The sequence below is a fragment of the Benincasa hispida genome, chromosome 6 (assembly GCF_027475165.1).
Source record: "Benincasa hispida cultivar pf3 chromosome 6, pf3_genome.v1.1, whole genome shotgun sequence".
NCBI lineage: Eukaryota > Viridiplantae > Streptophyta > Magnoliopsida > Cucurbitales > Cucurbitaceae > Benincasa > Benincasa hispida.
The window spans coordinates 57,348,117-57,370,663 of record NC_143483.1 but is presented as its reverse complement, the minus strand read 5'-3'; the positions used below and the strand labels follow the sequence as shown (position 1 = coordinate 57,370,663).

The following is a 22,547-nucleotide window of genomic DNA, read 5'->3' as shown; positions in this document are numbered from 1 at the left end:
ACACCAATCCCCTGTTTTTAAACAGAAACCATTTTTCAACCACAATCACTTCTTTTTTCCCCCTCCTCAATAAAACATGAAAAGATGTGGATTTAACTATAACATACCAAACTCCCATGTGCCAAACATTATTCTTACTCCCTTTTACTCTTTAACCCCCCCCCCCCCAACTGTAATCAATACGATCATTTTAACTAATCACAGTTCATACACCGTTTAGAGAACTAACACTTTTACTTACATTTCCTTCGTATATTGTAATGCTCCAGGTTTAGGATTCAAAATCCAGATTTTCGTATATTGTAATGCTCCAGGTTTAGGATTCAAAATCCAGATTTGGCATCCCCTGCATTTTGTGCGACTTGACTGCATCATTCTTACTTGTGTTGAACTACTTCTAAGAGTGGAGTAGAAGTAGTTCCCAAAAGGTCATGCAACATACAATATCCTCACAAACCAACACGGGTTCTTTCAATATGCTTTGTAGGAAAATTCCCAAAAGGTCATGCAACATACAATTGCTCTAAACTAAGCAAGCTTAATTTTGAAGTTCTTATGACTAAGTCATCAAAAAGAAAGTTGCACCTTGTTGGTATAGGTAGACTTTCGATTCTTTTAAATCTATCTTAACCATATTTTCATATATTCAGGATCCTGAAATCAGATGTCACATTTATTCCTCAAAATGAAAGAACTCTGGATCATCAACAAATACCACATTAGAGTGCAGTGTAAAAGACTGCACAAGTGAGTGAAATAAATCATCTGTGTACTCTTCTTTAATAATGGAAATAACTTTTGGGGGTGGGGAGGTTAGAGAAAATACAAACAAAACTCTCCACGCAATGGGGATTAATTGTACCATTAATGGAGAAGCATTTATCATTGAGGTTGAAGAGCCTTTACACTAAAAAGCTGTTTTTGAAGGAGAGGACATAAGAAATTAAACAGCAAAAGCTTTTGAGTTCAAAAGTATGACTTTCTTATAGTGGCACAATAGAGACTGTTACAAACAATGCATTGATTAGACTAGACCTGCTGACCCAACAAAACTTAGTGGGGTTATTACTATCTTGTTGGATGGTTAGGCATTGTGGTTCTTCATATTCAATTTCTTAATGTCACCTACTTCAAACATTAAATGTTTCATAAATCTTTTATACCATCAAAATGTTTTTAATAGGTTGAGATATTGTTTTGGTCTTTTTCTTTTTATTTCTTATCCCTAACTTTTAGAATTCTAAGTTCAGTCCTTTAACTTTCATTAAACTGCACATTTAGTTATTGTCCTTGAATTTTACTCCAAAATTTTCAAATGTCATATCTAGATTCTCACTTTATGGTAAGGACTTCAAATTAGTTTCAAAAGCAAAAAAGGATGAAAATAGAAGAGAAACAAAATTTATGGAGCAAAATCAAATTTTGAAATATTCGGAAACAAAAACCATAATTGAACTTATCTTTTAGTTCTCGATTCCAAACTACCTGATCACATGAAAACTTCAGAACATTTCGTTCAAACAATAAACCAGATGGAAAAGTGTAACTTGTATAACTTTTACCTCAACCATAATTTATCAAGCTATTACTGCGACGAACTGTATCAGATCAATTCAGTACATAATAGCAAGAAAAACAGGAAGCTCTGCCCCATCAGTACCAATCAACGCCAAAATACCCTGTTTCCTTTTTGTTTTCATGCAGCCAAATTTTCAAATAGAGCAGAATAATTGAGAAACAAATGCTGTATTCTTGTACTAGACCTAACAAAAACAGCAAACAGGCACTACAATGCTCTTCCTAAAAGAATAACAATGGAGTAAAAAACTACTCGAGATTTTGAAACTTCCTTGCTAATGCCATATTTCAACTCAAGTAATGATGAACAACAAAAAATGGAGAATTTTATGGACATTAAAGCCAAGAGAGAGAAAGAATAAGAAGAAGAAAGAAAAGAAAATCATTGTGATTGATGGCATCTGTACAGAAGTATAAACAAATTAATGTGATTTGTACTTTCAAACTCCCTTCTAAACAGTGGTTCTGCTAATTCATTTAAAGTAGGCATGATCAGCACAGGAGTCAGCGTAACGAAATGAAGACTATTTAAGAAAGTAAAACAAATAAGCTTATGATGAGATGAGGCTTGTTTGGATTCAAATATTCAAAATAAGCATGATGGTTACAGAGCAAGTCTCACTTCTTATGCAACTGCAAGCAATCGAGGAGCATGAGGGGATATCCACCCACAGCTTTGAGACAAGTTCTACACCGGCTTTAACGCCGAGCTGGAACTATACACATCCCTAGTTTAATATGTCTGCAGGATGCACATAAGAATACTATCAAACTTTATCAAATTAACCTTCGTTTTACACTATGAAAATAACATAACATGCAATGAATAAGGAGGAATAAACAGAGTTCATAGATTCTACTTTATGTTACCTAGATCATGCACCCTATGCCAGGTTGTCTGCCATTATTGAATTCTACACTACACAATTTTACTATGGTGGAAAACTCACTCTCCCGAGTTGCTGACATTTTAGTCAACGTGTTCATCGAAGAGAAACAGATCCAATAATCGTAATTGAAATTTCAAATTGATAGCTCCATAACTAGTGGTGTACATATAACAGTGAACATAGATGTGGAGATATTTGTCTCAAAAAAACCTGAGGATGTCATCATAAAATATACATAAGCATTGTCAGTTTCTTTCTCCTTTAGCAGATGTTTCTAGAAGATGTATGCCTGAATCATTATGTGTACATATAAACTGATGCTACATCAAGAAGAGGTATAATCCACTGAAAATTGCAGAGTTCATTAAGTAACCACAACCACCTGAGTAGTAAAAAGATAAAAGACAGCATTTCACAAGTTTACCTTATCAGGCACAATCATAATGCCTTGCTTAATACTGTACATGAGGCCCTTATGTAAACTATTGACAGTTGGCAATGTCAAGAGAGGGTCAGTGAAACAACGTTATCTGCAGATCCTAGAAACCTAGAAGATAAAAGAGTTTTAATACCTACAAAAGATGTACAGAACATTGTGTTTTTCTGCTGAAAAAAATCTTCCAAATAGGCAATTCCAAAATGAAACAGCTATAGGGAAATTGAAGTTCCCACTTCCCAGGACCACTAAACTAACAAAAATGTTAATAATCTAGAGGTTCGACAAATTTCCTGAGGGTAACAACTATGCCCTTTTTCTATTGGTCAAAACGTTCAGTTCTTTTACATCAAAGTAACAGATCTCCTACAATACAATATGTAAATAAAACATTAAGACCTTTCAAAAATGCTTCTAGGATGTTTCTTTCTCTCTCTCTCTCTCTCTCTCTCTCTCCCCCTTAGATTTTATCATGAGGATCTCCTTGAGATAGAAACATGCAGCAAGCTTCAATGGATTAAAGTATAATATATGAAACAATTGAAAGTTACATCATTGTCTGGATTCATGGGAAAAATTGACATATGTAACAAAATGATGTAAAGGTTCCAAGTACGACCTTTCAAGTTTCAACCACTGAGAAATGAGCTTGAACAGCCCCAGACATGAAGAAGAGTCTAATCCTCCACAGGCAGAAGGATGTCAGGCTCAAGCATGTCCTTAATTGAATTGATGCTATAACCCATATAAACTGAAATCAATGCATCTTCACAAGAAATTTAGACAAATATTTCATATTGTATATGCAAAGAGAATGGAGAATCTTATTTACACATGTAGAAGTGTGGCACGCAAGAGCCCCCAACTTCAACACTGGAACAAATGCATCATCAATGTTCACAAGTGAAATTTCTCAGAGTTCCAAGTGGTACAATGATGATAAAGCTATCGCAGGATAGATTCTGCAAAAGGCCATATGAAAAAGGTGAAGAAACGATTCCATCCAAAAAAGTATCCAAAAAAACTGGCAAAGCTCTGTTACAATACTGTTTTCCTTGAATTGTGCCCAAAACATTGTTGAAATTGAGCATATATTAAAATAAACATCCGCAATAGATGAATCCATGGGCAACAAGAAGAAGAGCACAACACCTTCAGGAACCAAGATAAATTCAATTTCAATAAAGCTGTTTGTACACTATAAAATTATACCACTAGCTATTGTAAAATAAAATAAAAGGAAAGAAAGATCATTCTCATATTGCTTTTTACAATTAGAAGGAACCATTCACAAGAATCATTATTGTATTCTACAGAAAAAAATTTAAAACTTGAAGAGGAGAAGTGCATTTTACTTGTCATCTACTTGAAATGCTTGTGGAAACTAAATTTTTTATTTCCATCAAATGCTCGTCGTTTGATATATGGAGGGACAGGCGTAGATCAGTAAGCAATAATTCTTTTTCCCAACTTAAAGGACCTGAAGCATATAATGCCTCCATAGTGCATCGATAGGCATGTAACTCTAACCTATGGACTTCAGCTTCCAATGGCTTGTCTCTGGATAGAAGAAAATTGCCTGTTCCATATCCCAAATGACAAAATGATTCAGCATCACTTGTAGAACCATCGGTATCTTCATTGCGGTCAATAGTAACATGACAAGGTAACCCACGGTCGTCACTGTCAGTCATACTGCAACTACCAACTGAGCATGTAGCTCTATCAGCATTATTTAGTTTAAAGTTCTCTTCAAAAGAATGGTAAGCCACACCCATTTGTTTCTTCCTGTCCCCATTCATTTCACAAATTTTGGTTCTATCCAAAAAGGCACCTCCAGATGTTCCCCCCAGCATACCTCTTTGGATAACAAGTGATTTTACATGCTCGTGCAACATGGATGGATTGCCAGCAACCACACTATGATACCTTCGCTTTTTCTTCGACATTCTACATTTCAAGCCATCTCTACCCATTGTTTCAGCTTGAGAATACTCATAGTTTGGTCCCCTTTTCCAGGTTACTAAATTAGGAACATTTTGGCATTTCTGAACTTGGGAGCTCAGACCATAAAATCTGGTGCTTGCCTTCTCATCCTCTTTGCTGTCATCACCATGATTGCCAGACCTCTGTATGCACAAACAATGATGGAAAAAAATTGTGAGATGAAATCACGTGAAGGAGACGAAAAAAATACTATTTTTAATCTCTCTCATAGTATCATTATAGCCATTTTGGAACCTCAGTTGACAACATTGATATACATGCTTCCATTTTACTAAAATTTAAAATTGAAAGCAAAACTCAACTAAACATCATTCTCAAACCTTAAAAAGGAGAAGCTACACTACACTAAATATTATAGAGCTTCTTCTAAAAAAAACTTAAGCACTAGCTGGGACTTACTAGTTCATCAGCAGCAAAGCAATTAAACTCAAGCTCAGAAGTAAGACCAAGATAATATATAATAAATTCTAGCCTCTGAAATTTTACACTTCTTAACATTTGATATTTTAACAACAAAAACAGTTATAATTGAAAAGTGGTAGAGAGAATACGACCTACCTTGTGCATCAAAACCCATTTGTCATCTTGACAAGATCTTCGTGCTCGAATGTCAAACTTGCTGACCTTAAACTCACAAGAAGATCCAAGTAACCTGACCACATAGTTGTTCTTCCCCAAAACCTCTGAAACCGTAGCCATTTTCCAAGAACGGTCATTAAATACCTCCACAACATCGCCAGGAATCCAATTCTCTAAAACTTCCTGAGAAGGTGGACAAGGCCTAATTGCCTTCCGTGATACCCTCTCCACAACAGTTTGATTACTGCCACCCTCAAATTTGTCATATCTAACGGTATAATAGTGACCACTTCCAGACATAATCTCAGCAGAACGCCAGGAACCTGAAGGCACCTCCTTTTTGCTTAGCACTTCCACTTTACTGCCTTTCCTGAATCGCATGTTTGCTGGTATGTGAACCGATTTCCAGAGCCAACTATCTGTTCATTTCAAGGAAAACCAGCAAAAACTTAAGAATTACAACACAAAGTACTGCCTGAATAAATAAAAGCACCACCTAACAAACAATATAGAACAACGCTTTCAGTATGCTATAAAATTACAAAATGATCAAATGTCATAAAAACAGATTTTCAGAAGTTCTTCTGTATGTATAATGTATATAGTAGATTAGATCCCATATGAAAATATGAAATAAAGGAAACGCTAGGAATGAAGGTGAACAATATACACGAGAGTATTTCATATGTGATGAAGTATTAAGGAAGGAAAAAAAAAAAAAGACAAAACCCAAGAACGTAAAAAGGAAATTGAAATCTTGAACGTTTGAATAAACATAATTAGCTTTAAGAGACAATCGTCTATCAAATCTGGATTGCTTAACGAGAATACAACAAAAAATTAGAAACCCGTTTGGTATTTTCTTCTTCAATCGCTTGTTCATCAACTAACCAAAACTATCTCCATTACTAGCATCGGACCAAACCGACTTCGAATTCGCATTCATACGATGTTCGATTGCTAAGAAAAATGCTGAAACGGAAACGAAAACCCAATCTCAAAATCTTAAAACCTCCTCAATAACAAGACGATGAAAACAGAAAGTACACATTCAAAATAAACTTGATAGAAGTAAAAGTAGTATAGTTTTAGCTTTCAATTTCAAAATGTCTCTAGTGCAACAAGAACAATCAACAAATATATTCAATACCCAATATTTCTGAACGTTTCTTCTGTTTCCAGAGCAACCAAACAGCAAGTCAGAAAATTGAAATTGACCCAAGAAGCAGAAAAATAGAGTTTGATTGACCAAGAAACGAAACGGAAATTGTAAAAGGAAATAATAAACATTAAGGATCATTGCAAATTTGATCTGGTTTGTAAAAGAAGGAAACAGATTGAACCCAGAAAACGATGAAAAAATCGAAGAAGCGAAGAGGAAGAGATTTCACTGACCTTGGGATTTGAGAGAAAATTTGTTATCACAAAAATTCTTCACTGTTCTGTAATTTGCCTCTGCCTTTCTTATTTTTTGTTTATATTTTGATATTTAAGTGTGAGGATTGTAATTTTCTGTTTGATTCTACAAAAACCCATTAAATCTTTTTTTAAAAATTCATCGATAAATTTCCCAAGAAAACAAAAATCGAGCTTAACGAAATTATTTTTTTAAAAAAATCCTAATAAATTACGGTTTCAAGTTGCAAAGGACCCAAGAATAGCTTGTTAAGATGGGCTTTCACTGTTCTTTCATCGTACGCTTATGTTCCCACACTAAAAATATATGATATAATTATTTTTATAAAAAAAGGAGATTTAATACATAATAGAAAAAAACTAAAAATATAAACTTTTATTTATTAAACATTTTTTACAAAATTCAAAATAAATATTATCTAGTTGAATGTCACTAAATTTTGACATAAGTCGATTGGTTGTGTACAAGTTAACTTAATCAAAATAAGTTAGTAATATTAGAATTAATGAAATGTAAGATCAGAATCACTCATGAGGTATAAAATAAAACCTCGAATGTAGTGTTTATCAACTTTAGTTGATGTTCAAGTCCTTGTAAATCTAAAGTTTGATAAGGTTTGATACATTAACCAAGGTTATCTTTGTCTTCCTCCATGGCTAAAGAAAAGAAAAGATAGTTTTAAAAACTTTGGTATTAATATAAGTTAAAATTTAAAAAGAAAAATTAATTAAAAAATGTTACTTAAAATGTATATCTAAAGCACATGTTCATGTAGCATTAAGAGATTTTACTCGTTGGTGTCAATTAAGTAGTCTATAAACTTTTTTTGCTCTCCACGATACTATTCGGATTAATGGGTTTCATGTTATATCAATTTGAATGTGTTTGATCTATTCATTTGCGGCCTTAGAATAATGCAATCACATTCTTAGATACAATTCCTTTTTTGTTCATGCGTTCTTGATTTATCCATTAAGCCATTTTGATTTGTTTTTTTGTGACTAGTTTTGATATAGTAGTTGAATTTTGATCCATCCTCTTTTCCCGACGAATTCATAAACAAACATCAAATTTGTTCCATATGATGGGAGTTGTGGGTGTAATGGGCGTTGCTCTACTATGCGCTATTCATTGTGTTATTGTAGAAAATACCTTTTCCCCTAAGATGATGATGGTACAAATAAATTTTGAGGGGTCGTTTAAGGCACCAACTAGAAGTTGGTGAAATGGTTTATTATAGTCTACTCCATGTTTGGGAACCAAATATAATAGTGGTGTGTACAACTATTTATAACATACAATTAAGTATAGTAAATACTATTTCAAAACTCCCTTGCTACAGTATTTACTATTTTTCACTCATCTTTTATTTTCTTTTTTGCTAAAGTGTTTACTATTTTCTATCAAAACAAAAATAGTTTATATCCCAAACACGAACTATTATAATCAAGAATAAAATAGTTTGCACCCCAAACACTAAATATTATAACTCATTGACTATAATAACCAACTCAGCGTCCCAGAATGTCCCCTAAGTGATTTTGAAATAATTACAACCACTTTTGTTATAATTAAATTCAATAGGAAACATGTTGGTAATCACTCAAAATCAAGTTTGATAGTATAAAAAAACAAGTTTAAAAATGCAAAACAAAAACTTAAAGTAATTTTGAATGATAAAAACATATTTGAAAGTGATTTTGAACACGATAGGAGTTTAAATTTTTTCTTAAAAAAATTAATAGAAAAACAACCAATCAATATCGTTTTGAAATAAATAAGAGAAATTTGTAATAATAAAAAAAAGATTTTTTTAGTTCAATAATGTCCAAGGTTATAAATTATACCATCAATCGTTAGAATGATAATTAATACCTTATTCACGTAAAGTAAATGGACTCAGAATGATAATTAATACCTTATTTACGTAAGGTAAATGGACTCGTAAAAAAAGAGAAAAAGAGAAAGAAAGAAAGAAAGAAATTCACTCCAATTTACCACCAAGGAAATAGTAAAAAGTAACTTTATTAGGAAACCAAAACGCTAATAAAAAGAAACAACTAAGCAATTTCTAAATTTAAATTAAATTGTTACAAAAAAGTCAAAAGCTTTTAAAATGGAATAGAGTTACGTTTGACCAAACTTTATTAGGAGACTAAAAAGGTCAAAGCAACCTTAATTTGAAAATCTACGTGGCAAAGAAGCAAATGAATAATGGATTAATTGACCACAAAAAGACTTTTAAATATCTCCGAAAAGTTTTACCTATAATTACCCTAATAAATATGTATGTAAGGTCACATTTATCGAATTATAATAAAATTTTGTTGATGGATCAATTGAAATGAGTCTAAATCTAAATATAAGTGGATTGATTTTTATCACATTTACTTAGAATGGTAAATTTTGTCACGTTTACTGTTACCGTTACCTATGAGGGTCAAACGATAACTATAGCAATAAAAGTGCAAAAATTCATAATCTTTTATCTGGAACAATAATAATAATGGAATGGTAACCGTCACGATGATCGTAATGATACAACGTAATTTTCAGACACAATTGGATTGAACACACTTTGTTTGTCAATCAGTTTGCATCTTTCAATTACAATTTACAACGAAGTGGATCTCATGTGTCATATGGAACATAAGTAAACAACATCATAAATAATCAAATGGGGTCCACTTTTCATATTACCATTGATTTATTACGTTTTTACTAAGGTAAATGTGACTAACTTTGTAAGTGATTAGGAAAGTCCAAAAATGCTCTTGAAATTTTTTTACAGCAAAATAGAATAAATAAATAAGTTGGTCGATAATTACTTTGTGTAGCTAAATAAAGTTGGGATTAAATTTACTTTTAAAATATAATTCGAAACACTAGTTTTTAAATTAAAATAACTCTAATAAAATCAAGTGAACATAAATCAACTGGCCTATTGTTCTAAGAGTTTGTGGTTAAAATCGTCACTCTCTATTATATTAAAACAATACTAAAAGTGACTTTAATACAAAGAATTTTAAGAAACAAATCTACCTTTTCTTTTTTTTTAAAAAAAAAAAAATACTTAAAAACAGTTGGGGCATGCCAAACTCACCCTAATTCAACCTTAATTTATTTGGATATTGTTAAACAAAAATCAATGCGACCACTAAAATCACAATCAACAGGAAAAACCACTCTTAAAAAAACAAGACAACGAAAGTAAAAAAATATACATATTTTTTAAATCATAATTTAAATGAAAAAACTAATTACCAATTTCTTTTAGATACTTTTATAAGAATTCACAAAAGGAATCCATACAAATAGAGAATTTTGTATATAAAACTCAAACTTTACGTTCGAGACAATGTTTACCCTAAATTTTATAAAAAGTATTAGTTGGTTCGTGTATATTGAAAAAACATATATATTCTAAGATTTCACGAGCTCACCATTCTGGAAAAAAAAAAATACTATTGATAAGCAGTTTGTGACATCAACAACAGATTATAAACGACATTTTGAGTATTTATAAAAAAAAAAATATTATTTAATAAAATTTGATTTTCACTATACATCTAATATTATAATGTGCAAATAGGGTCACTATCATTGAACTTTTTAAGATTTCACGTTTTGTAGGAATAACTTTGAATATAATACAATTTGACAATATAGTTGTTGATAAGAATTTAATATACATCATCTTAATCATTTGTGAAAGGATATACAAATTGCTTTTACATGTTGGTTGGTGTCATTTTCAATTAAAGAATCATTCTACACAAATTGAAATTCTTAACTGTTAACTTTTCATATTTTAATGGAAAATTTGTTTTTAAATTTCTTTGACAAAGTATTAATTAACATGTTGCTAGATTTCAATAAACTAAAAAATAAACATTATTCAGCTATTTTAATATTGGGTTATCTTGAACCATCCCATATATTAGTCAATATGTTGATCCAACATCTAGATGAAAATCCAATCATTCTAATTCAACTTAGAATCAAGGGCAAACTTTTAATTGCAAAAATTCAACCCTCAAGCTTATAAAAAAATTGGATCCTCAAACTTACATAATTATAGAAATTGTAATAATTATATAAGTTTGAGGGTTCAATTTTTATCATTTAGTGGTCCAATTTCTACTACTATTGTAAGTTTGAGGGTCCAATTTTAAGATTCGTATAAGTTTGAGAGTTCAATTTTACGATTGAAAGTTTAAAGGTGTAATTGCGACTAATATAATACTTTAAAGGATGATTTTAGCAATTTGTTCCGGAATCAATTTAAATTAATAGTAATTTAGCCCTCTTATACTCCTAGACCATCTTTGTCTAGCTTATTCTACAGTTGGAAAGTTGACATTAGACAAAAACCTAACAAGGTAGTTGGATAGAAAAGGAATAAAGCAAGATTAAAGATTATTGTAGCAAAATGAAGCTTGAAGCAATGATCTTTGGGGTATATTTCTTTTTGGATCCTAACATAACCAAAAAAATTTACATGTACAAGAAAGCATCTCCTATCTTAGAAGTTCACACATCACTTTTGCCAGCCCTTTTGTTTTTTCTTTAAATTTTATTTTAAGAAAATGAATATTTTTACTTCTTCATTTTGAAAAATAGTTGCATTTAGTCTTTAAGATTTTCAAATCTACCCTTTTTAGTCATCAAATTTTTCAAAATGGCTTTAAAAAGTCTATGTGTAATTTATTATTATTATTTTAAATGCTAACATGACATTTGAAATTCAAAATAATAATTAAAGAAGAAGAGTGAAGGATGGTAGAATGAGAAGAGAGAAGCGAGAAGAGAGAGAATATATATAAATTTAAATTGTTACATGAAGATGGGAAACTTTTAAACTTATTTTTAAAAATTAAGGGGGTATTTGGGATAAGGAGTTGATTATTATAATTCTAAGTTACGGGTTATAATGGTTTGTGTTTGAATTGTAGATTATTTTAATTTGAGTTATAATAATGTGTGTTTGAGAAATAAACTATTTTAATTTGAGAAGGATATAGTAAACACTATAGCAAAGGAAAAAAAAATTATGAATGTAAAATAATAAAAACTATAGCAAATGGGAGTTTTGAAATAGTATTGTAGCTAATTAGAAAATACAAAATAGTATTTACTGTAGCAAGAGATGGTTATTATAATCTTAAGATAGTCCTTGCCCCAAACGCACCCTTAGATACTACATTTTAAAACTTTAGGAGACAAAATACAAACATTGTAAAAAACTCAAAGAAATCTTTTTTGTTTTTAAAAAAACAATTAATATTATTGTCTGCCAAAGTATTTAGCTCAACGATAATTGAGCTGATTTTTTGATCTCCCACTTTCACAGTTAGTACTAAATAAAAAGAATAATAATGATATTATTGCCTTAAAGTATCCTCTCATCAATCTCAATATTTTGCTTCAATGTCTTTTTTATTTTTTTATTTATTTTTTTTAAAAAAATTAAAAATCTGATATCAGAAAATTGAGAATGAAATAGACAAATCATTTTACATGTTTTTCTACCTTCAACAACCTGCCTTCTTCTTTTCTACAAAACAACAACAAGAAACAACCTGCCTTCCCTTCCATCACATGATTCTAGTTTGTCAGACTAATTTTTTACCCACAAAACAAATTAAAAACAAACAAAATAATAATAATAATAATAAAGCAAAGGAAGTGTGAATGTTCTGCCAATAGATACTTTAATCACGAGAAAATGAAATATCTCAAGTATTAACAATCATAGGCAACCTTACGTGCAAATAGCGAAGTATGGCAGTTGAAGCAATGAAATAACCTTCCTTCAGCTGAAAGAGACACCATCTGATCGTTCGTACATGCTTTTGCAGTATTCTCAAAACTAACCTACTGGTGTTATTTCAAAACATACAATATGTTAAAGTTAAAAATGTATCTTTCCAGCTAAAACATAAAAGAATTACATACCAAAAAGAGAATGGATCTAAAGGTTCCTGAACAACTTAAACCGGCTCTACATGTTCAATATTTAAAGCAGGCAGGCCAAACTCTGTAAAGTAGCTATTGGTAGCATCAGCAGAACGGTCTCCATTTCGATCTCCCTCCCACCTTAAAGGTACCAAAGCAGCAAAATAAAATGTTTTCTTCCATTGTCAATGTAAGAAGTGATCAAGCTGATTCCACAAACTTCGAAAATTAAAGAGTGTCGTCTGGCATTGTCTGTGGATATATGTAACCATTTCATTCCCTGTGAAGGAAAATCCAGTTTCCAAATCATTGGATCTTCCACCTCAAAGTCTATTATCTTCTAGAGTTCAATTGTCCTTTACTCCTTTGAATCCAGAGGTGTTCTAAACTACCTGCTAGACTTGAGATCAATTTTACGTCGAAGAACTTAAAAGAACTAAAACTGAAAGTGGATAAACCATCGCCAACAGGTAAAATGATATGAAAGTGGATAAACCATCGCCAACAGGTAAAATGATATCAATGTCCCCATCCTCAAAAAGAGTATCAGGACCCAGAAAATTTCCGTTGTTGCTTATGGGAGCAACTTCTTATTTCTGCATTCATGAAAAAGGCAGTCGGGGTATCTGGGTTCTTTCCATTCTATTACAGTTACTTTGGCTTCTAAAGTCATTGCGGATTAATGCTACCACCTAAACAACCAAGCTGCATGTAAATGAATACAATTTTATTCTATGATGAGATGCACGGTCTCCTCTCCTTTGGCATGCCGAGACTTCTAAGGTTACAAGCCAATTCCAAAAGCTAAGAAACATCAATCAATTGGTAGAAATAAACTGAAAACACCAAACAAAAATAAAAGGAGAATCAGAAACGTATACAAAGATATCCCAGTTGTATGCAATACTATGCATGCATAGTTCACCCACAAGGCCACGACCCACACCAACAATTATATCTATAATTCCAAAGTTTCACAAACTAGAAACGAACCTACAATTTCCAAATAATGAAAAAACAATGAAGAAAAATGTATAATAACAGTCGTTTATAATCACAAAAAAGACAGGAAGGTTTTTTATTTTTCTCTATCCTTCTTTTTTTTACATCAGTGAGTGTCCGGACCAGCTTGTGTACACCTCGACCAATCTTACAAGACAATTCTTCTGACTCTACAACATTTGGATGTCAAAAAAACTCGTAAGATATTAAATCCTAAGTAGTTGGCCACTATAGATTGAACTAATTTTTTCTACATCCTTTATTAAATCCATGGCCCTTATTGACTAATTGGCTAACTCATGATGGTTGACCTAATGAATTAGCGGCTATGTTGCTAAGTGGAAACAACCAGGCAGCCAAAGTAAGATCTCATCCAAGAGCCTTGATAAAGAAAGACTAAAATCTATTACATAAGGTTATAAGATTATATGTGTGTAAAAATCATAGCTGATTAAATGATTGTACTAGTCAAAGAATAGTTAATTAATTAAGATCAACTAATCATGTTAGTTTTAGATAACAGCCATATTCTCAGAACATGTCCAGTAGCAGTTTCAAGGGTGCTCTATCAATGTGCAGCAGAGTTCACTCAACTCCTTGATGTTTTCTTTTCTACATACAAAGTTCTCGACATCTTCTGACCCCTTAATGAGTTTTTACAACCAAGACAACTTTCTGATGCTTAGTATCTCAGTAACGTGACAAGTACGAGTTTTTAACCAACTTTGCCAACAAGCTATAGAGTGTTCTCGCTAAAACGATGGCCATATACAATTCTACAAAAGCATAAATTAGAGTGCTCTCACTAAAGTCCCTTCCTACATTGCTAAGTGTACCCTGACGATTAAAAGCATCAATTATAGAGTGCTCTTGCTAAAATGATAACCGAATACAATTAAATAAAAATCTAAATCATTCAATGGATTACTATTATCGAATGAAAAATCTCAATAAGTACCAATTCAATGCAAAGATAAATCACTTACTTTCTGAGAATCATATAGGCCAATTCACACTTGTTGTCAATGTCATAAGTCAATCATACTTCATATCCTTTACCTAGGCAGTTTAGGCAACGTTGTACCCTGCAATATCAAATGATAAAGTAAATAAACAACAGTAGTGAGGAAACACATCACCACCAGAAAACATAAACCAAAGGAATTTCCACCCAGCAAGAAATTTTCATAGAAATGGGCAAAACTTTACCTATTACCCTTTTGTGTTTATAATCTGTTAATTTCAATACAGGAAAAATTAGAGAGAGCTTTAGAATCTCAACTTTTTGAAGCGATTGTTTTGTTTTAACTTAAGACAAGTTATTCCTTCTTCACTCTTTGCCAACAAACTACACACACAAATATCTTTAGGGTTCAGCATATTTTTCATAATCCGCATGAGAATCTGGATAAGAATTGACATAAACATAGAGTCTACAGAGTAAATCACAAAGAATGCAAATGCCATTAATTTAACCCTGGAAAATTTTAACTAACAGCAGCTGGGGAAATCAAAAGGGGTAAAACTATAACCTGTTTCCCTCACAAGTCGGGCACACACAGGGGTTCATGGCAATAGGATCAGACAATGGCGACCACTGAATGACAGCATTTCCTTGGCATAATTTGCATATATAGAATCCTTTTCCTCTACAAGCCTTGCAGGGCAAAGCAATCTTTCTCTGCAGAGAAATTGAAAATCCCAATAGAATAGTATTAAAGAACTATTTTAGAATTAACGAATCTTCTTTCAACCCCAACATATACCTTTAGTTTAGAAAAGATGTAATCCTAAAGAAAAATGAATTACCCGTTTGGCTTCAGCGGTGAGACGAAGCGTTTGAATAGTGAGAAAAGAAGCGAAGTTGAGAGTGCAAATTCCGCCGAGGATGAGGGCGGCGCCGGTGAAGACTGTTCGCAATTGCTTCGGTATCATTTCTGGTGAAAGAGAGCGTTGAGAGAGTCGGGTGGCGGAGCTTGGCGCGAACCAGATAGAACAGAAGAGATAAAAGAGGGATTCTTTTTTCCTTTCCCATTTTATAGGGGATAAAATGTTTGAAATCTCAATTTTACAAAATTGTCCATGAATATTCTCGTAAAAATAATATAAAAACAATAATTTAAATTATTTAAATTACTAAATATTTTTACTAAATATAATTTAAAATATTTACTATTTATATTATATTCATGTTAGTGACATTTTATTGCTTGTGTTTCTTTAATGATTTTTTACGATATAATTAAAATATCGGTTCACTCCTTATGTCGATATTGAACTCATAGAAATATAGAAATATCTATGAAAATGTTGACATGTTAATAAAAATTTAACACCATGTGTACGACATACAATGATTGAAGTATAGACGCGACATCAATATCAAGATTTTGATTTTATGGATATATGGATGAGTATTTTTGTAATTACAAAAAATTATTTAAATTAATAATTAAGTTTTTCTTTACTTCCAAACTAAGTTATATATTTTTGTATTAGTGTACATCTTCGTATTGAGATTAATATAAGGTTTTTTTTAATATTTTATGGACAGAAACTACATGTGTTGTACGTATTTCATAATATTGAATATGAAATATTTATTGTATAAATTGAAATAAGAGTCTTATAGATATAAAATGTAATAAAGTAAACTTGAGTATTTGATGAGAGAAAAAATCGAGAAAATTATCGAATGATGTTTTCCCCCAAAACAACTTTTTTTTAAAAAAAATCAGTTTATATATTTGATATTAAGATAACAAACAAACTTCTTTAAAAAAAACATTTGCATTTATAATGAGAAATCTTTAGAATAAAAGATATTTCTATGATATCAATAACTACTATTGGAGTTCACTATTTTTTTAATAAAAAAAGAAAAAAGATTGTTCAATATAAATCTCCTTTCCTTAGCTAGTTTATGACTACACTAGTTAAAAGAAAACAAAACATATAAGATAAGAAGTTATAGTGAACGATAAAAGAAAAAATAGTTTAACAGGGTGGCTAGAGAATGTAAAACATAAACATAGCATAGAACAGGTGCACCATAAATATATATATAAAACGTTGGAGGAAATGTCTAACTATCGAGGTAGAAAAAGAAGAAAACAAAGTCGTTAATGAAATATTAAAAAAAAAAAAAAAAAAGAAGTCTATGGGATTAGATTGATGAAGATATTTCACAATTTAGTTCATTTATAGAGAAACTTTAGATTCAAAATATAATTTGATTTAATCTTAAATCAAATCTCAAAATTATTAGATATAATGAAAAAAATCTTTTGTGTTTAACGTGGATCATTCTTTTTTAAAATTGTTATGCATTTAACTTGAATATAATGAGATAATAGAGATATTGATTAAATACTCTATATCGATGTTGAACTCTTCGATTAACAGATATATCGATGAATTGACAAATATTTTAATCTATGGTGAGATATGATATAAGTAGGGACTAATTAAGTCCATTATCTAAATTTTTGTAAATTTAAAAGTGCAAAAACTAAATCAATACAAATTAAAGTTCAAGAACTGAATTATTAGGTCTCTAAAAGTTCAAAGATCAAGAATATTTTCAAGCCAAATTATATTACATAAAAATTAGCATGTAGAATGAAAGATAAATTTTATAGCCTTGAATTTGAGTTACTTAGGGCACGTTTGGTTCGTAATCCGAATCTTGTTTTCAGATTCACTGAATTCAGCGAATATTTGTTTGCTAGACAATCAAAATTCTGTTTCTGAAAAGTATTTTCGAATTCTGTGATCCAAACAATTTAAATTTTGAAAATAACATTTTAATGTTTTCATTGTATCCTGAATTTGAATTTTGAAATTTAAAATGCAGAATTATATTAAATAAAGATAAAAGTATTTAAAACTATACTATATCATGTTATAAACTCAATTCAATCTTTTAAAGGTTAAAATAAATATTACGTAGTATATTATAAATTAGGTTAAATTCCAAATTTGGTCCCTATGATTTTGATTAAAATTAAAATTTAGTCCATATAGTTTTAAAATTTAGAATTTAGTTTCTATTGTTTGATAATAATTTCATATATAGTCCCCTTATTTGGTCCCTACATAAAACTATTTAAGGCTTTTATCAAACCATTGATGGTAAATTCTAATTATCTTAAAATAAATGTTAACTTCTTCCAATGATTTGGAACAAAAATTTTAATTTACTATAAATTATATAATATTACATAATAATATTTACAATTTGAATGTTCTTAATATATTGTCAAACTATATAGTTTGCAATTGTTTAAATTATAATTCAATTTCTGAATTCTGCTACTAAACACATATCTTAAAACATGAAATACAACTTTGTTTTCATTTAATCCCTTATTTTCAAATTTCTGTTTTTAAATTCTCTACCAAACAACTCCTTAGAGTTTTTACTTCTCTAATGTTTTAATCGATGAAATCAAAATACTACAAAAATAAAATAGGAAGACTACACCTATCTTTATATAGTTTATTCAATGGTTTAACTACAATATTCTTTTTTTTCTTCTTTTAAAAAAAATTTAAACAATTTCTAGTCTTGTGATTGGAGTGAAGTCCACAAAGATAAACAAGAGACCGCATCCAAATATTGCTCCAAAAAAATACCATACCACAGCACAACTCATCCTTCAATACCTTATACCACAGCACAACTCATCCTTCAATAAAACGCAAGAGTTTCTTAAACCAAATGCTAACAAATATGATATAAGCTAAATCTCAATCCTCTTGATTCTCTCATTCTTCATCTCTTTCTTTCTTATTTCCACATTCAGAAACTAAAAGTTGCTAAAACTACGTACAACGGATGCTTTTAACGTTGAATGACTAAGCAAACTAATCAAAAAAACAATTATAACCTTGAAACTACAAGTTGGACAAAGAACTTCTACCTTTGTTCAATTCTGATCCTTCATTATAGACCCACGAAGAGATGAGATGATGAGCTATTGCGAATGGCCCGGGAACAAACATTGGGGCGAGTTCACCACTTTCGACATTAAAATCTGAAGATAAGCTCTGTTGTCGCTCGACCCCTTTACACATTTGCTCAACCTTTGCTGCTGCAGTTCTTTGAGCCTTCTCGTATTCCGCAAACGTCAAAGCATTCCTCACATCTTCTCTACTGTGCCATTGAGCATCTGAACCAAGCTCAAGAAAAGGTCAGAAATCCATAATCAATGATTTCACTCTCTCTATACTTTTCTGTCAAGTCACAATATGCTGCAGACTAATCATACTCAGAGGAAACAAGAAAATACCCAAAATTCTACATACCTTCTAACTCTCCCTTGTCCACATTTATATCAAATGATTTTGCATATGCAAAGAAACCGATCATCAACTGACATGGCATATTACTTGGACCAACTGACAACAAAAAAAAAACATATAAATATATGAAGTTCTCTGAACAGATAAAATGAGTAGCAATGCAAGAAAATGAACAACTAATATGAGCATTCCTACCCAAAAAAAAAATAATAATAACAATAATAATCAATGTTAATGTAGAGTGCAGTACAATATATGCTTGGAAGATGTGATACCTTCTTTTATAAGATAAATAACTTCTTATAAAGAGGAGACAAAGATGATATATCAACCTGCTCGAGGACAAGGGAGTTACAAGAAACTACTCCAAAATTCAGATTGCAATAAAGTATTAAAGTAACAAAAATCTTGGAGAGAGTAACAAACATCCACTAGTCATCCTACTCCATCGTTGTCTTAAAGTGTCCGATGGTGTTTGAAAGGATGGCGTTGTAGGAATTTCAAATAACCATGAAAATACTAAGTACTAATAACAACCAAAATCATAAAAGAGATTTTTCCTTCAGTTGTGAAGATGATTGATTTTTTCGTTTCTGCTTAGCCTCTCCAAGAGTTGAAATTCATAGTTCACACAAAAAAGAATTGACCTTTTTGTGGGTGGGGTTTGACGACTAAGTCCTGAGCTCTATCACCCAAAACTTGCCTATGATATTAAGCAAGTTGGCTCGGCTCTTAATTTCTCTATTGTTTCCGGATGTTCAGAAGAGAAGGTTCCCTTCAATTTCTTAGCTGTTCCGTTATTTGCAAACCGAAAGAGACAGAAAGCAAAACAAGCTAGACAATCTTCTCAAGAAAACTACTTGTACAATTGATCTTAAGAACACTAAAACTGTTGAAATTGTTGATTCCAATCAACCAAAAAGCTAAAAAGCTTAAACTAAACAAAAAACAATACATAGAAATAAATGAATAATGTTTGATCTTTATGGAAACTTCTGTGCAGAGGCTAAAGCATGGATACATGATATAACAAAACAGTGAGCGAAGCAACATAAAGAAAAACAACATTTCTTAAGTTGTACCAGGCCAAGGCTGAGAACTATGGTAGACAACTTCCCCTACTTCAATGCCCGTCTCCTCCCATGTTTCTCTTTTTACTGCTTCTTCTAAGCTTTCTCCAGGCTAAATCCCCAAACATCAGAATCAACTATTAATTTTTACTACCATAAGATTGTCCTTCTATAAGATTGTTCAATGATTAATCAGTAAAGTACCTCTATAAAACCAGCTAGGCAACTCCACATCCGTGGAACAAATCTTGATTGTTTACTCAAGAGTGCACGATCATTTTCTCTATCAATGACTAGCATAATGACTACCTGTCATAGACCATTGATGATCAGAAGTAGAAAATGACTCTCTCAAAAAATCTATCAAATTTGATAAATTCTTTGAGGGGTGGAGTGGGGAAGTGTAATAATAATCTTACTGGATCAACACGAGGATAAACCTTCTTCTTGCACGAGGGATTAGAACATTGCTTCCGTTTTCCTGCTTCCACGGGTACTGTTTTTCCTCCACAGTGTCCACAAAATTTGGACACATTGTGCCATCCTAGCAACGCCCTAGCCTGATCAAAGTTTAAATAACTTAAGAAAGAGTGTAAAAGGACAACTTGAAGAAATCAATTAGTTCCCAAAGTGTATGCATATGAATTGATTTACTGAATTCTGAATCATTTTTTTTATATACGGAAATGAAACTCAACCAGAAGGAAAGTTGGCAAAACATAGCAAATGTTCATAGGTTCCAGATCGACTATTGAAATTTTGACATTATCCAAATCAACACTAGCTTACTTCAATAACCACCAACCCGACCAACATATCCTCACTATTAATGAAGACTTAGAACAGAAACAAAAACTAAACATCATTGCAATGTCAACAAATACAGACCATATAAATCTTCAAACTTGATGTTAAATCACCAACCAATCCAACTTATACTTATGGGTTACAGAAAATTTAATATTGTTAATACTTCAACCATCTCTCCTCTTCCCTGTGAGTTTGAATTTTTGAAGAACGTCTAAAAAATGGAAATAAATATTGATTGGGAAGGAAATTACATTATAGGAGTTCTAACATATAACCTCCTGCTTTGTTACCATTTTAAATTACCAATCAATCCAAAAGCTTAAGCTCATGAATTACAGTAAATTCAATTATATGATACTTCAACACCTGAAAATGCACAGCTAAGGCTAATACAGACACCTCCATTAATTCTCAGCATTTCCACCACAACTGAATTAAAACTCCATTCAGATAAAGAAAATAAAGTCCACAATGTAAATGAAGAGTTGAACTAGAATCATATGAAACTAAAACAGCTTCAATACAGAGATGACAAGTAACAACAAGAAGAAGCACTCACATGACCAGCAATAGCCAATTCTCCCATTGCACGAGCATCCGCCCAATCTGCAGCCACCATGAGAGTTCTAACCTCCACAAAGCAGAGTAACTTGCTCGCAAATTCAGAAACCAAACCGTCCTCACTCGAAACATCAATAGCCCAATAAACAGAATTCTCTTGATCCAAAGAACCCAAATAGACGAATAAATCCCCAGTCAATTCAACCGTCGAATTGGAAAACAGAGCCTTGAAATCAGCCAAACCGATCCAAGCCAGATGCCAGGTCGAGGGGGAATCATTAGGTCGCGCAGTGGAGGTGGCCAATGGTCTGCCGTTCCTGAAGGGCAAGACCTTAAAATTGATGGAAGATGGCAACTGGGTGTTGTTCAAAAGTTGGGAATTGAGGGATTCGAGAGCTGAAGAAGAGGAAAATGGGTGTTCTGGTTTAAGGGTTTTCAACTTGATGGGGTTGCCGGCGAAGGCATGAGAGTGTAAATTGATGGACATTGTAAGAATTGAAGTGGAAGTAGAGACGGATGGTGATGATGGATTGAAGGGATTGTGGGAATCGAAGGATTTGTGAGAGTTGTATTGGAAAGGAGCTGTGGAAATGAGAGGGGAAACTGAAATTGATCTCATTTGTTTGGATCTCTAAATTTCACCCATGGAATTGGGGGAAGCACACACCCAGAGAGCGCGCCAACGGTTGGTTGGTACCATTAGTAACACGTGTCGCGGTTGCTTTATTTTAAAAAAAAAATCAAAATTTCAAGGAAATATACTTTGCTTTTCCCCCATAAGTTTTGAAATTAAGTCACCTTTATCCTGAGTGAAACGTAATAAATCAAATATAATCTGAAAAATTGACTCCATTTGAATATTTTTTGTCTTGTTTATTTGTGTTTTGTGTTCGTACTGATATTTGGATCCCACTTCTAAATATATAATCAAA

The 22,547-nt window shown here is 31.8% G+C and overlaps 3 protein-coding genes across 22 annotated transcripts; all 3 read right to left on the bottom strand.

Moving 5' to 3' along the window:
* Positions 1-1,940: 1,940 nt before the first annotated feature.
* Positions 1,941-7,188, bottom strand: LOC120080569 (Plant Tudor-like RNA-binding protein). Of its 19 annotated transcripts, XR_016529993.1 has the most exons (7): positions 6,886-7,099; positions 5,470-5,909; positions 4,435-5,033; positions 3,737-3,866; positions 3,524-3,639; positions 2,893-3,015; positions 1,941-2,320 (listed from the first exon to the last, which is right to left on the bottom strand). XR_016529993.1 is itself a non-coding variant. In XM_039035278.2 (4 exons), exons 2-4 carry the CDS (start codon positions 5,869-5,871, stop codon positions 3,818-3,820), a joined length of 1,050 nt encoding a protein of 349 aa, XP_038891206.2. In that variant the 5' UTR covers positions 5,872-5,909; positions 6,886-7,099; the 3' UTR covers positions 1,941-3,817. The 19 variants fall into 19 exon arrangements, 5 of the variants coding, with proteins under 5 accessions (XP_038891206.2, XP_038891200.2, XP_038891203.2 ...); XR_005482563.2 differs by having other exon boundaries at positions 1,941-3,015; positions 3,524-3,655; XR_005482562.2 differs by having other exon boundaries at positions 1,941-3,015.
* A 5,510-nt stretch (positions 7,189-12,698) lies between these two features.
* On the bottom strand, positions 12,699-15,875 carry LOC120079492 (plastid transcriptionally active protein). Of its 2 annotated transcripts, none has more exons than XM_090314479.1 (4): positions 15,677-15,875; positions 15,400-15,548; positions 14,854-14,952; positions 12,699-13,701 (listed from the first exon to the last, which is right to left on the bottom strand). In XM_090314479.1, the coding sequence occupies exons 1-3, from the start codon at positions 15,800-15,802 to the stop codon at positions 14,907-14,909; spliced, it is 321 nt and encodes a 106-aa protein (XP_090170605.1). In that variant the 5' UTR covers positions 15,803-15,875; the 3' UTR covers positions 12,699-13,701; positions 14,854-14,906. The 2 variants fall into 2 exon arrangements, with proteins under 2 accessions (XP_090170605.1, XP_038889623.2); XM_039033695.2 differs by lacking the exon at positions 12,699-13,701 and adding an exon at positions 13,760-14,037.
* Positions 15,876-18,488: 2,613 nt separating this feature from the next.
* Positions 18,489-22,309, bottom strand: NUDX19 (nudix hydrolase homolog 19). The gene is made up of 6 exons (XM_039033167.2): positions 21,614-22,309; positions 20,664-20,804; positions 20,449-20,553; positions 20,257-20,356; positions 19,178-19,270; positions 18,489-19,041 (listed from the first exon to the last, which is right to left on the bottom strand). The coding sequence occupies exons 1-6, from the start codon at positions 22,232-22,234 to the stop codon at positions 18,767-18,769; spliced, it is 1,335 nt and encodes a 444-aa protein (XP_038889095.2). The 5' UTR covers positions 22,235-22,309; the 3' UTR covers positions 18,489-18,766.
* Between the last annotated feature and the right edge of the window lie 238 nt (positions 22,310-22,547).

Excerpts from the sequence above, each read along its gene's own strand:
- LOC120080569 (XM_039035274.2), bottom strand. The coding sequence starts at position 5,871 with ATGCGATTCAGGAAAGGCAGTAAAGTGGAAGTGCTAAGCAAAAAGGAG. Across the intron at positions 5,034-5,469 it reads AATGGGTTTTGATGCACAAG|AGGTCTGGCAATCATGGTGA; the intron begins GTAGGTCGTATT and ends TTGTGCATACAG.
- LOC120079492 (XM_090314479.1), bottom strand. The coding sequence starts at position 15,802 with ATGATACCGAAGCAATTGCGAACAGTCTTCACCGGCGCCGCCCTCATC. Across the intron at positions 15,549-15,676 it reads TCACCGCTGAAGCCAAACGG|AGAAAGATTGCTTTGCCCTG; the intron begins GTAATTCATTTT and ends ATTTCTCTGCAG. Across the intron at positions 14,953-15,399 it reads CCGACTTGTGAGGGAAACAG|GGTACAACGTTGCCTAAACT; the intron begins GTTATAGTTTTA and ends TTGATATTGCAG.
- NUDX19 (XM_039033167.2), bottom strand. The coding sequence starts at position 22,234 with ATGAGATCAATTTCAGTTTCCCCTCTCATTTCCACAGCTCCTTTCCAA. Across the intron at positions 20,554-20,663 it reads TTTATCCTCGTGTTGATCCA|GTAGTCATTATGCTAGTCAT; the intron begins GTAAGATTATTA and ends GGTCTATGACAG. Across the intron at positions 19,271-20,256 it reads TAGTTCTCAGCCTTGGCCTG|TTGGTCCAAGTAATATGCCA; the intron begins GTACAACTTAAG and ends TTTTGTTGTCAG.